The 14,108-nt window shown below is 46.7% G+C and overlaps 2 protein-coding genes across 2 annotated transcripts; both read right to left on the bottom strand.

Annotated features, from left to right (window-relative positions):
- Positions 1-537: 537 nt before the first annotated feature.
- LOC146443072 (endonuclease domain-containing 1 protein-like) lies at positions 538-4,355 on the bottom strand. The gene is made up of 2 exons (XM_085082206.1): positions 4,059-4,355; positions 538-2,030 (listed from the first exon to the last, which is right to left on the bottom strand). Exons 1-2 carry the CDS (start codon positions 4,344-4,346, stop codon positions 1,512-1,514), a joined length of 807 nt encoding a protein of 268 aa, XP_084938332.1. The 5' UTR covers positions 4,347-4,355; the 3' UTR covers positions 538-1,511.
- Positions 4,356-8,786: 4,431 nt separating this feature from the next.
- Positions 8,787-13,518, bottom strand: LOC146443071 (endonuclease domain-containing 1 protein-like). The gene is made up of 3 exons (XM_085082165.1): positions 13,292-13,518; positions 10,342-10,660; positions 8,787-9,865 (listed from the first exon to the last, which is right to left on the bottom strand). The coding sequence occupies exons 2-3, from the start codon at positions 10,624-10,626 to the stop codon at positions 9,323-9,325; spliced, it is 828 nt and encodes a 275-aa protein (XP_084938291.1). The 5' UTR covers positions 10,627-10,660; positions 13,292-13,518; the 3' UTR covers positions 8,787-9,322.
- Positions 13,519-14,108: the final 590 nt, after the last annotated feature.

The raw sequence follows: 14,108 nt of genomic DNA, 5'->3' as shown, positions 1-14,108 counted from the left end.
AGTGACAGTGCTGGGAGGATGGTGGGACTGGATGACCTTGGAGGCTATTCCAACTTCTCAAATTCTATCATTCAGTGATTCTATGAAACTAATTCCTTTCTCTTTTTGGCTTCCCAAATATTTCACAAGCTTGCTGTGGAGGGCAGGGCATTTCTGAGTACTGCCAGGGATGAAGGTCCTTAGGACAACCCAGGAGCTGAGGTTGAGATTCATGGGGGTGGTCAAGCAGCCTGTGGCTCCAGAGCCTGGAAAGCAGGAGCAGTGGGGCATGGGATGAGCAGTGGGGCATGGGATGAGTGTGGTGTCAATCCCAGCAGGTGTGAAGAGGTGGGTGAGCAAGTCAGAGGGAAAACCCTGAGGTACAGTAGAGGTGTCAGCAGAAGTGCCTCAGCCTGAAATAGCACTGATGTTCTGGGTACTGTGACATTACTGGTAGTAGAAATTTCAGCATGAAGCAACTTGTGGTTTATATATGAGGAGACCTTGCAAACCAGCAGTGCTGCAAATAATTTTTATTGTGAACTACTCAAGAACTAAATTATCTCCCCCATACACTGATCTTTTGATTGTGACATTGAATATATTGAATACATTGAATACAGTGAATATAATGAAATAATTTCCCCAAACCAGTTTCCTCTAATTTTGCAGAAAAGCTTCAGAAGAACAGCAGAGAATGAAGGTATCCAAGCAGTGTATCACAGAAATTTAGCTTTGGCTGCTCAAATTTCTTGTATATCTGATGCCTGATTCTGCCTGTGTGATAGCTCAGCTGCTGCTGTCAAGGCGCAGTTTCAAAAGCAAGCAAACAAAGCCTTATCCCAGGATCACAAAATCACTGAATTGTTGGGTTTTGGAGAGACCTCTCAAGATCTTCTAGTCCAGGCCCCTGCTCAAGCAAGATCAACTAGAGCAGGCTGTCCAGAATCTTGTCCTTGTACCTGGAGTGCTGTGTTCAGCTCTGGGACCAACAACATGAGAAGGACACAAACCTATTGGAGTAGAATCCAGAGGAGGCCACAAAGATGTTCCAACGTCTGCAACACCTCTGCTATGGAGACAGGTTAAGATAGTTGAGGGTGTTCAGCCTTAACAGGAAGAGGCTCTGGGGAGAAGTTGAATCCCCTTCCACTACCTCAAAGTTTACCGAGAGGTCAGGAGAGGGACTGTGGACAAGGGTGTGGAGTGACAGGACAAGAGGGAATGGTTTCACACTGACAGTGCGCAGCATTAGATGAGATGATAGGGAGAAATTCAATACTGAGGGAGTGGTGAGGCCCTAGCACAGGTTGCCCAGAGAAGCTGTGGCTGCCCCATCCCTGGAAGTGGTCAAGGCCAGGCTGGACAGAGATTGGAACAACCTGGTCTAGTGGAAGCTGTCACTGTAGAGGGCAGGGGATGGAATGAGATGATCTTTAAGGTCCCAACAAATGCAACCCATTCTGTGATTCTCTAATTCTATTACATGTCAAAAAAACACTGAGCCTTTTCCGCAGAGCATGTGATGTTTGTTAGCGGCAGTTACCGCGGAACAGAGAAACCTGTCCCCTCCTATAGTACTGGGTCAAGCTGGTCTCCAGAGCCTGCAGCGTGATGTTCTGGACTTGGTTCTTGTCGTTCTCGGCAAAGACAGCCCAAGTCTTGGTGGCATTTTGGCTCACCACACAGCAGGCAGCTGCCCAGAGGTGGCTGGGTTTGTTAACCCTTCCATTGGGGATGAAGTTGTTCCCAGGCACAGCACCCACGATGACATAGGTGATGTGACAGCCCTGGGATTCCTGCTGCATCGTTTGGGTCTCAAAGACTCTCCAGGCACCTCGGTTGAGACTGCTGTTCTGGGGCACTGCATTGGTGAGAGTGAAGGTAGCCCACTTGCTGTTGTTGCTATCGTGGTGGACAACCGGGCTCAAATGGCCACAGTCCAAGCCAGTCAGATTTTGGTAGTCACTGTTGATAGCCTGGTTCTGGCCAATTTGATCTCTGAGGAAACGCTGTGTTTCCATATCATTTGGATAAGTTTCGCCGATCAGCTTCACAGGGAAAGAAGAGAAAAAGGTGTCAGAAGATGCATGTAATGAAAAGAGATGACCCTGAAGGAGAAGTCTCTGAGTGTCAAGATCCCGTATTTTGTGATGTCAGTGTATGAAAATGTATGAATCTGAGAGAAATCATAGATGTGCCCCTCCTGGATGAACACAAGAGCTTTAAAGAGAAAGCAGCTCAGAATCTGACTGCTCTCAGTTTGGCTTGTAACCTTTGTGATCCAGCCTGCAGCCTGTGCTGGGAGTGTGGCGGGATGCAAGAGACAAAAAGCATTTTGCACTCCTGGGTTTGAAAGGTGACTTTGGTGAGACACCATCCCTGCCACATCTGCTTCCCTTTCCTCCTGTCTCCACAGCCCAAATCTGCCCAGGGCTCTCCCTGCATCCCCTCATGCCATTCTGTGATTTTATGTGTGCTTGCTACAGGGGTAACCCAACCGTGGAACACCAGAGGTTGCCTCCTCTAACCCCATACACAGGGAGATGTGCTGGGAAAGCAGTCCTGGAGCTGAGGTTTCCCTGGGAGAGCTACAGTTCGTTCTAGGATGAACATTTTTGCTCAGTAATGAATGAAAAAATCCATGTCAATGTAAACGAAATCTGCTACTGCAGTGCTAAGAATGGGTCTTAGAGCTGATCTGGGCCTGGGATGATCTTCTTCAGGATCATTGCATCATTGAGAAGAAGTTAGAAATTATCAGCTTCTTCAAGGAGCCTGTAATCCCAAAAGTGTTCTGGGAGAACTAAAATACTCCAAAAAGGCCTCTGAAGAAATTTACCAAAATCAAAGTTTTTTCAGGTGGCCTGGGTCCATGATACAGGAGAAAAAGGCCAGGTTGGATAGGGTTTGGAGCATCCTGGTCTAGTGGCAGGTGGCCTGGCCCATGCAGGGGAGTTGGATTGAGATGATCTTTAAGGTTTCTTCCCACAAAAACCATTCTATGATTCTACAAAAAGACAGAATTTTTTATCCCTCCCTAAAGTGGAGGCTGCAGTGGTGCCAGACCAGATTATTTGCTCAAGTTCATGTGAGTAACAAGTACAAATTATTATGTTTTTCATAACTTCAACCCCTTTCTTCTCATCTCTAGGGAAACATATTTAGCGTTCATCTGGAACTAGGCATTATGTTTTGGAACATTTTTACCCAAAACTCTCCTGCTAGTGTCCGTAGACAGGCTCTTAATTTCATGTTCTTCTGTTCCTTAATTGGCTCGGCCTTTTTTAATGAAGATCTGAGAGACATTTGTGAAGGCTCTGTAGCCTGTGGAGATCTGGGTGTCTGCTGAATCCTTCTGAGCCAAGCCTGAGCCAAAGGTGCTCCAAGGGCAAGTGCTTGTGGATGGAGATCACAGCCTTCTGACTGGACTGACACTGATGCTCCTCACTTTGCACTGCCTGAAACATCACTCCAGATATCCCCCCACTATTAACCTGACCTTCTCATCTCCAGTGCCTGTGCCTGCCTAGGCTTTGTCCCTGGACCATCTCATCTCATCTCATCTCATCTCATCTCATCTCATCTCATCTCAATCTCATCATATTCTGAGTTTCTCCTCACTTCTCTCACACCACTCACAAAGCCTATTTGACTCTTGACTGGGAGCACATAAGCTCTGAGAGATGCCAAACAGCTCAGGGCAAAGTGGAGATCAGCACCCAGGACTGCTGCCCCTTCAAATTTAGCCTCTCTTGGATGCCTTTTCCCCATCACTTGGTCTCCTAGCACAGCAGGGCACAAGGAGGGTGTGTTATTTTACTTTGTAATGAAATGAAATTTATTTTAATTTGCTGTTCCTGTCAAAACAAACTGCAAAACTGGGCACCTTTGGCATATGACAGATCTCAGATGCATCAGAGGAACCATGTGGTGCAGGTGTTTGAAGCTAAATGAGAAGAATTTCATTGAGTGTGTCCATTTGCATATGTGTAGAGGGGTGGGGGAAAATAGAAATATTGTGTTAAATGCTGCAATTTCTCTATTAGTGACTGGATTGCTGTAAGAGAAACACTCACCTGGGGCTCAACAAACCACGACGACACATTAGGTCTCTGGCCAGTTCCAGGCTGGTAGATGTAAGCAGAGTACACAGGAATGCGCAAGGCTTTGTCATACAGGGTGGCAAAGTAATACTGGTTGTTGTAGCGCTGGCAGATCTTGGCTGGGTTCTGTGGACCCAGATTAGTTGGGGTAGTATTACTGTAGAAAAACGTAGGACATGAAGTTTCAAAGGATGTCACCACCTCGCTGTGTCCCAGCCAGAGGCAGCTTGCCAACACCTGCAGCAGCAGCAGCCACAGCATTGTGGGAGGATTTCAGATGAAGGGCTCTTCTTACCCTGGAAGGCAAATGCAGAGGGACACTCAGCTTGGAGAGAGCTAGTCATGGCCTGGAACCTTTTTTTGTGGCAGGGGAGCACAGCTGGCAGAGGAGGGGACTATGAGAGACCAGGAAAGAGGTAACTTCTGTCCTCCTGGATGGGGGGAATATCATGAGGACACTAAAGGGGAAAGATAACACAGGGTTACGGTGTCTAGAGGAGGCAGCATTGGAAGAATTCAGCCTGCATGAGGAACAATCCACATCTACTCCATTCCTAATCAATTGTCACAGAAAAGTTATCTTGGAACTGAGGAACAGCCTTGGAACAAGGTCACTTTTTCCCATCTCCCTCCTGCTCTGAGCACCTTCCCACAGCAGACACCTGCAACTGGACAGGGATTCTGCTCAGCCCCCTGCAATGCTGACCTGGGCTTTAGTCTCATGGGGCATTTGGCAGGGAAAGAACATCGATGCTGCACTTCCCATATGTCTCTGGCCCCATCCAGGTTCACACAGACATGCAGCTCTTCCAGTCAGACCCAACACTGAACCCCAAATGCTCCACCTGGGGTGCTGCCTCTCAGCTGACATTGGGCAATGAGTGTCCTGCTGCTCAGCTTGCATTTCCACATTATCCACCCCACACTCTGAACTTGCAGACACATGGAGACAGAAAATGAAGGGGCCAAGCAGATGGTAGCAGCAAGCAGGATGGAGGACAACACCTCTATCTTATCAGCACAATGGCTGCTGCAATGCAAGCACTGAGGGGCAGCTCTTGCCATGCTTGCATGGGATTCCTGCTGATCCCCATCTTCAGCTTTGCTGATTGATTTTCCTGTACAGTCAAAGGCACTGTTGCAGGAATTTCTATTTCCTGGACAACAACCTGTCCTATCTTGTCTTTCTCAATGCTGACATGATTTTCAGCAGTCAGCAAGATCATTTCTTTAGGAGAAAACAGCTGGAAAGCTCCCTGTGATGCTGGCAGCCCAGCAAGGGGCTTTGTGTCCTTTCAGAGGCAGCACAGGCTTTGGGAGAGCAGTGATGTTTCCATTTGCATTGCCAGACACTCGATGGAGTGATTTCATATCATTAGTATTTGGAATAAGGCAGGCAGGACAGGAAGCTAAAAGGATTCCTGAGAGAGAAGCTGCCACAGCCACTAAAGCACAAAGCCCACCTTTGTCTGGGAAGGGTCTGAGCTGAGGACTGCTGAAGGCTTGACAAATCACCTGGCACATTTGCTCTTTTCTTATTCTTCTCCCTCACCCTCATGTCTACATGTCTTCTGGATTCAGGATGTTGAGCTACACACAGCCCTGCTCTGACCTTAGACACCTGGTTCTTTTTCCCTTTACCAGCCTTAGATCAGCAATGTGCTGACCAAGAAGCTGGAAAGTGAGAACTGGAACCACAAGTGGTGACTTTTTACAGTACTCTGCAGAGCACAGCCATATCTGCCCCAAATCAAGCAGAGAAGTTCCTGAAAAGACCTGTTCTGTGACCCACTCTGCAAAATTAAAATATATCTAAATAACTTTATATCTAACTTAATGTCAGATATCAAGAAACCAATCTACCATGAGAAAGAGCAGCACAGGACTCTGCCCACAGCCCCAAAGTGACAGAGGACGTCTCAGAGGCCTCTGCTGCACTCTGAGACTGTCTGTGTTTATAGGATCTCTGTGAAGTGAGAGTTGCTAGATTTCCCAAATAGGGTTTAGAGTGAATTTTTCCAGGAGTTCAGGCAGCATCTGTTTGTCCAGAGGCTTTTTGCAAGGTCATGGGTGGGTTTATGGTGCTCAATAATCTCCCCCTGGCTCCTTATTCAACAGTTTGATGTTAATTTTCAAGTGAGATGGCTTGAGTTTTTTTCCCAAAGCATTCCTTGTGTCCTTGCCCTCCTAACTGACAGAAAATGCTAAAGTGCTGCAAAATTCAGTGCATGCATGAACTCTGATTACTCCCTGAAGATCATCAACTCCAGCCTGGGCTTTATCTATATATATTTATTCCAAGGCTCAGGAAAGACTTTCAATATTGGAGTCAAAGTGGAGAAAGGAGGAAGAGCTTACCTTGAAGCAGAGTCTCAGAACAGGCAGCTGAACTGTTCCTTCCCTCTTCTCCCTGGAGAAAGAATTGCTTGAATCCTCAGGAGTGCCTCTGCAATATATACCCAGTCATAAACCTGCCCCTACTCATTAACAGGGAATTTCACAGAAAAGAGAAGTTTTCCATTTTTGTTCATGGGTGTTTGTTCATGCCCACCATGAAATGGGTTGACAGTTGTTTGTGACACTTTTCTCAGAATTTCTCCCAAATTTGCTGAGTTGCAGCATGATATTATTATCAGTCATTATCTGTTAACAGGGTCCGTTGATTTCATTGTTCATTTCCTCATTCTCACCAGGTCCAGCTGCTGCTGCTGCTGCTGCAGCACCTACATGTGTTTCTGCTCCCAGCAGAACATCTCTGGCCTTTCTCTGACTACACTCAAGTATTCACAGTCTGCTCTTCTGCAGCCTCTCATAATAGCATTAATATGGCCAGGCTACATCTATTCTCTTGCCTGACTGCCATGGCTTTTTAACACCTCTTATTCATGCTACCAGCCTGAGGCTGAGAAGGCCCTGGGGATACCTCTGAGTCCCTTCCAGTACTTTAAGGGTCTCCAAGAGAGCTGCAGACAGACTTTGGACAAGGGCATGGAGTTGACGGGTGTGCTGGTTTCAGCTGGGGTAGACTTAATTTTCTCAACAGTGGCAGGTATAGGGCTGTGGTTTGAATTTGTGCTGAGCACAGAATTGATAACACAGAGATGTTTTTGCTATTGCTGAGCAGTACTTACACAGAGCCAAGGCCTTTTCTGCTTTTTGTAGTGCCCAGCTGGCGAGGAGGCTGGAGGTGCCTGGGAGGTTTGGAGGAGACACAGCCAGGACAGGTGACCCCACCTGACCAAAGGAATAGTCCAGAGCATGTGACATCGTGCTGACTGTGCAAAGAGAGGGGAAGAAGGAGGAAGGAGGGGAGATTTGGAGTGATGGGTTCTTTCTTCCCAGGTAACAGTTAGGTGGGATGGGGCCCTGCCCTCCTGGAGGTGGCTGAACAGCTTTCTGCCTATGGGAAGCAGAGAAAGGATTCCTCGTTGTGCTTTGCTTGTGTGCATGGCTTTGGATTTCCCTTTTCAACTGTCTTTATCTCCACCCACGAGTTTCCCAGCTTTTACCCTTCCAATTCTCTCCCTGTTTCCAGTAGTCATGGAGCGAGCAGTTGTGTGGGGCATGGCTGCTGGCTGGAATTAAACCACAGCGTTAAGACAAAGTGAAATGGCTTTAAATGAAAGGCATGTAGGTTTAGATTGGATATTAGGAAGATATTTTTTACTGTCTTGGTGGTGACACCCGGGGACAGGTTGCCTAGAGGAGCTGTGACTGCCCCTGGATCCCTGGAAGTGTCCAAGACCCAGTTGGATGGGACTTGGGGCAACCTGGGATAGTGCATGGTGACCCTGTCCATGGCAGAGGGGTGGAACTGGATGGTCATTAAGGTCCTTTCCAACCCAAAATGTTCTTTGATGCTATGATCATTCATTCAAATCTAAATTGGACTCAATTTCTTCCACATCCAGAAGTCTGGAAATAATGTAATGACAAAGTGGTTGTTACAACCATAAATATCCAACAGAGGTGTCATAGACTTGAAGGTGGCTTAAACAAACTCGTTGAGTCCTATGGTTTATTTTGTCCTAGTTGACCTGGGACTGATGTCTTAAACAAAGTGTGGTTAGCCAGATAAGGGAGAAGACAAATTAGAAGCAGATTTGATGGTGGTGTGGGAGTGCTTTTTATCTTGGCAATTTCACTCTTTTCTTATGAGTCCCAAGGGGCATAACAAAGCAGGGCCCAACAGTAGTTGTATCATTAGAAGGGGCCATAAAACCATCAAAGACCCCTGAAGTGTTCCCCAACTCCACAGTGCTGCATTACACAATGTAGAACCCCTCCCCAGGGGAAGTGGGGCAATCTGGGTATGGGGTAACCCTGAACCCACAGAACCCGTTGAACTCCTTGTTGCACAGGACCCCAAACCCTAAAAGATCAAGATAGAGGACATCAAAATTGCAAGTCTTGTTGCTAGAGCCATGGAGATATCGTGTATGAGCTGTTGGCACCCTGCTCCACTTTGTCCATGCACAATCAGAGGAGATGTCACTGGAGTCTGCTGCTGACACTTGTGTGGATGTTAATTGCATCCTCTGATTGCATTTGGACACCCAACCTCCCACAAGGATTGTCTGTGCACTGTGACTTTACCACTGGTGGAAATTTAGATGGGAAGCAGCTTGTGATTTACATATGAGGTGACCCTGCCATTCAGCACCGCACAAGTAATTTTTATTGTGAACCACTCAGGAATTAAATGATTTCTCTGACATTTATTTTTTAATTCTGACATTGAATACATTGACTACATTTCCCCAAATCAGTTTTCCATAAATCTGCACTGGAGAGAGGGTGAGAGAGCAGGGGATGTTCAGCCTGGAGAAAAGAAGGCTCTTGGGAGAACTTGGATCCCCTTCCAGTGTCTAAAGGGTTTTAAAGAGATATGAAAAGGGATTTTGGACAAGGACATGGAGTAACAGGACAAGAGGGAATGGCTTTAAACTGAAAGAGAGTGAGGTTAGATGTTAGGAAGAAATTCTTGACTGTGAGGGTTATGAGCCACTGGTAGAGAACTTGGTCAGAGAAGTTTTGGCTGCCCCATCCCTGGAAGTGTTCAGGGCCAGGTTTGATAGGGCTTGGAGCAACTTGATCTCGGGGAAGGTGTCCCTGCCCATGGCACGGGAGCTGAAACTACATGGATCGTCTTTGAAGTTCCTTCCAACCCAAACCATTATGTGATTTTATGACATGTGGCAAAAGCTCTTGAGGCTTTTTCACCCAGGATGTGAGGCTTAGTCCCGGGGACAGTCACTGTCAAACAGGGAAACCTGTCCCCTCCCATAGAGCTGGGTCAATGTGTCCTCCAGCTCCCCTAGCGTGAGGAGCTGAACCTGGTTCTTGTCGTTCTCGGCAATGACTGCCCAAGCCTTTATGTAGTTGTCCACCACGCAGCAGGCAGCTGACCAGAGGTGGCTGGGTTTGTTAACCCTGCCCTTGGCAATGTAGTTGTTCCCAGGCACAGCACCCACAATGGCATAAGTGATTGTACAGCCCTGGGTCCTCCTGATCATTGTTTGCTGCTCGTAGTTGTTCCAGGCACCGCCGTTGAGTTTCTCATCCTGGGGCACTATGTTGGTGAGGGTGAAGGTAGCCATCCTGCTGCTGTAGTCATCATGGTGGCCATTGGGGTTCAAATGGCCCCTATTCAAACCTGTCAGGTTCTTGTAGTCATGAAGGATAGCTTGGCTCTGGCTGAGTTTCTCTAAGCTGACATTGTATCGATTTAAGAGTGTCCACTCTTTTTCCATAGTCTTGGGATAAGTTGGGCCCATCAGCTTGACAGAGAAAGAAGAGAAAAAGGTGTTAGTATTGGGTATAGGAATAATGGAACAGATTTCCCTGGAGCAGATATTTCTGAGTGTCAAGATCTTGGATTTTGTCTGGTCCTAATGTGGTACAATACCCGATTATTTGCTTAAGTTCCTATGAGGAACAAGTGCAAATATTTTTTTATTTCGGAAATTCATTTCACATTTAGTGCATTATATTTAGCCTTCCTTTGAAACAGTTGATATGGGTTTCTTCTCTTGTTCATTTGGGCACCTTTGGCATATGACTGATCTCATCCTCCTGCTGTTGTCTCAGACGCATCAGAGGAACCATGTGGTACAGGTGTTTGAAGCTAAATGAAAAGAATCTCATGCAGTGTGTCCATTTGCATGTGTGTAGAGGGGTGGGGGAAAATAGAAATGGTTATTTAAATACTGCTTTTAATGATTGGAGGGTGATGTGCTGTAAGAGAGACACTCACCTGGGGCTCAACCAGCCACGTTTTAGGTCTCTTGCCAGGTCCGGGCTGGTAGATGTAAGCAGAGTACACAGGAATACGCATCTTTCTGTCATACAAGGTGGCAAAGTAATACTGGTTCTTGTAGCGCTGGCAGATCCAGGCTGGGTTCTGCGGCTCCAGGGCTTCATTTGGGGGAGTCTCCCGGAAAAAAAACTGAGGACATGAAGTTTCAAAGGATGTCACCACCTCACTGTGTCCCAGCCAGAGGCAGCTCACTGACACCTGCAGCACCAGCAGCCACAGCATTGTGGGAGGATTTCAGGTGAAGGGCTCTTGTTCCCTGGAAGGCAAATGCACAGGAGGGAACTGTGAGAGACCAAGGAAGGGGTAACTTCTGTCCTCCTGGGTATGGAAAAATCAGCAGCACTATAGGATTGTGTAGGGAGATGAGTGGGGATAAAAGGATAATGGTACAGAAGTTAGAAGGGAAAATATGGTTGCTTTTCCCTGGATGAAACATGTTCAGCATACCTGGCCTCCCACACACAGTACAATCTAAGGGGACCTAAACAAAGGTTGGAGTGGAGACACCATGGCCAGGCTCTGTCAAAACCCTTGAAGAGGAGGCACCTTGATGGTACTTCCTAGCTCATAAACTGCATGGCAGCTGAAAACCATGAGAGATAAATGAAGATGTCCTGCTGTTGAATCAGGAATCATGGTGAAATCACTCTCCTTGCACTGGCACACACCCCCATCCCAAGGTTATTGCATGTACTTTACTGAGATATCCACCCCCAATGTATGGTCACCCTTTACTTATTAAATGGTATGACTACACTTGATCTCCACCTAAATGTAAAGAAACAGTATAAAAGTGAGTTAAAAAGGGGGAGAAGTGATGGAAGACTCCATTGTAACTTCTGGGATCAGTCAATGGGCTGAATCTATCTTTTCCCCTTAAGGATGCCTATTGGGTAAGAATCCTACTCTATGCATGCTGAATGATTACCTCAAGCCAGCTTTTGTTGGGGATTAAAGCTCATTAGTATGTTGCTCTGAGTTAGTATATTGCTTTGAATATCTTTTTGCCCTCAGATACTTCCACTGGCAAGCCTCAACCCTTAACCTGTCACCATTTTATTAATAAAAAGTGTAATTGTGTAAACAGTTAAAGTAAGACCTCCAAGGGCATTGGGAGTTGCTGGCAGTGGGTAAAAGTGTGGAGACCCAGGAGGGGTTTCTCTGGTTGCTGTATGACCCTGAACAAGTCAGGTCAAACCCAAAGAACTGCTCAGTAAAGAGTCCCCACAACAGGACACTGACAGACTGGTCAGGCAGAAGGGTTTTGGCTTTCATGGGGTGCTGACAGACTAAACACAAAGGGTTTGAGCAAATCTCTCTTTTCCACACAACAGGTTGAAATCTAAAATGGGTTTTAGGTGCCTAGAAGAGGCATCAGTGGGTGCATTCAGTCTGTCTGAGGGGTGTTCCAAACCCTCCCCATGCCTAAATAGCTCTTACAGCAAAGTTATTGTAGAACTGAAGTGTGGCATTGGGACAAGTTCACCTTTTCCAACCTTCTTCAATTGGTGAGGACCTCAGATTATCACTGGCACTGCTGCAGTGTCAGAAAGTCCTGCAAACACCCAGGGCCTGAAACCCCCATTTCCCAATATGATAGAATCATAGAATATGCAGAGTTGGAAGGCACTCAATAGGATCATCAGTCCTTGCCACCCAGGACAGCCCCAGAAATCCCACCATGTGTCTGAGAGTATTGTACAAACAGTTCTTGAACTCAGGCAGGCATGATGCTGTGAACACTTCCCTGGGGAGACTGTTCCAGGCCTCAACCACCATCTGAATGAAAAACCTCTTCCTGATACCCAGCTAAAACTCCTGACTCAGCTTCATGCCATTCTCATTTCCTTCTGCTCTGAGCACCTTCCCACAGCAGACACCTGCAACTGGACAGGGATTCTGCTCAGCCCCCTGCAATGCTGACCTGGGCTTTAGTCTCATGAGGCATTTCGCAGGGAAAGAACATCAATGCTGTACTTCCCATATGTCTCTGGCCCCATCCAGGTTCACACAGACATGCAGCAGACTTCAGCCATGTCTAATATTGAATCCAAAGTAGTCCAGCCTGGGGGCCTGGCTCTCAGCTGACATTGGATACTGAGCTACATAAACCCTTGGCTCTGACCCAAGACATCTGGTCCTTTTTCCCTTTACCAACCTCGGATCAGGAACGAGGTGACCAGTAAGCTGGAAACTGAGAACAGGAACCACAAGTGGTGACTGTCTACAGTGCTTTCCAGAGCATGCCCATAGCTGCCCCAAATCAAGCAGAGAAGTTCCTGAAAAGTCCTTTTGCATGCCCCCTCCACAACATTAAAAAAGATCTAATTAACTTAATATCTAACTTAAAATCAGTTATATAGAAACTAACCTACCATTGAAAAGAGCAGCAGAGGACTCTGCTCGCAGCCCCAAAGTGGCAGAGGACTCTCAAATGCCTTAGCTGCAGTCTGACACTGGCAGGTTTTATAGGAGCTCCAGGAAGGCAGAGTAGTTAGATTTCCCAGATAGGGTTTAGAGAGAATTTGTCCAGGATTTCAGCCACCTGTGTTTGTCCAAAGGCCTTTAGCAAGGCCATGGGTAGAGTTTTGTTACTCAATAAACTCACCCCTCCTTCTTATTCAACAGTTTGATCTTAATTTTCCAGGTGACTTGGCTTGAAATTCTTTCCCAAATCATTCCTTGTGTCCTTGCCCTCCTTTACAGAAAATGCTAAAGAGCTGCAAAATTCAGTGCATTAAAAATACATAAACTCTGATTGCTCCTTGGAGGGCAGATGTTGGAGCTCAGCAACTCCAGCCTGGGCTTTCTCTATATATATTTATTCCAAGGCTCAGGAAAGACATGAAATATTGGTGTCAATGTTGAGAAAGGAGGGAGAGCTTACCTTGAAGCAGAGTCTCAGAACAGGCAGCTGAAGAGTTCCTTTCTTCTTCTCCCTGCAGAAACACTTGGCTGATCCCTCAGGAGTCCCAGTGCAATATCTACCTGGTCGTAAATCTGCCCATTGCGATAAACAGGGAATTTCACTGAGAAGAGAAATTTTTTGTAGTTATTTAAGGAGATTTGTTCATGCCTGCCCTGAAGTGGGTTGACAGTTGCTATTTGCAATTTCCTCAGGATTGCTCCAAGGTTCTTGCAGCATCACGTGTCAGGAGAAAATATCTGAGTCTGGTGACCTCTCTGTCTATTTCCTCATTCCCCATGAATGGGGACCTACATGTGTTTCTGCTCCTTGCAGAACATCTCTAGTGGCATTAGACTGACTGGTCTGTCTTTGAGTACACCCAGATGTTCACAGCCTGCTCTTCTGCAGCCTCTCAGAATACAATTAATATGGCCAGGCTGCATATTTTCCCTTGCCTGACTGCCATGACTTTGTAAGAGCCCTTATTCACTCCCAGCCTGGTGCTGAGAAGGCTCTGGGGACATCTGAAAGACCATTCCAGAACCTGAAAGTGGTTCAGCTGGAGAGGACCTTTTGGCAAGCACTTGGAGTGACAGGACAACAGGGAGCAGCTTCAAATTGACAGAAGGCAGGCTTAGATTAGACATTAGGATTCGATTTTAGTCCCAAGAAGAGCAGGTTCAGGGCACTGTACAGCTACCTGAAAGGAGGTTGTAATGAGGTTGAGATTGGTCTCTTCCACCATGCCAGTAGTGAGAGGACTAGAGGAAAAGGCCTTAGGATGAGACAGGTGAGA

The sequence above is a fragment of the Lichenostomus cassidix genome, chromosome 1Aa (genome assembly GCF_008360975.1).
Source record: "Lichenostomus cassidix isolate B80296 chromosome 1Aa, HeHo_3.0, whole genome shotgun sequence".
NCBI classification, from domain to species: Eukaryota; Metazoa; Chordata; class Aves; order Passeriformes; family Meliphagidae; genus Lichenostomus; species Lichenostomus cassidix.
This window is presented reverse-complemented; position numbering and strand designations above follow the sequence as displayed.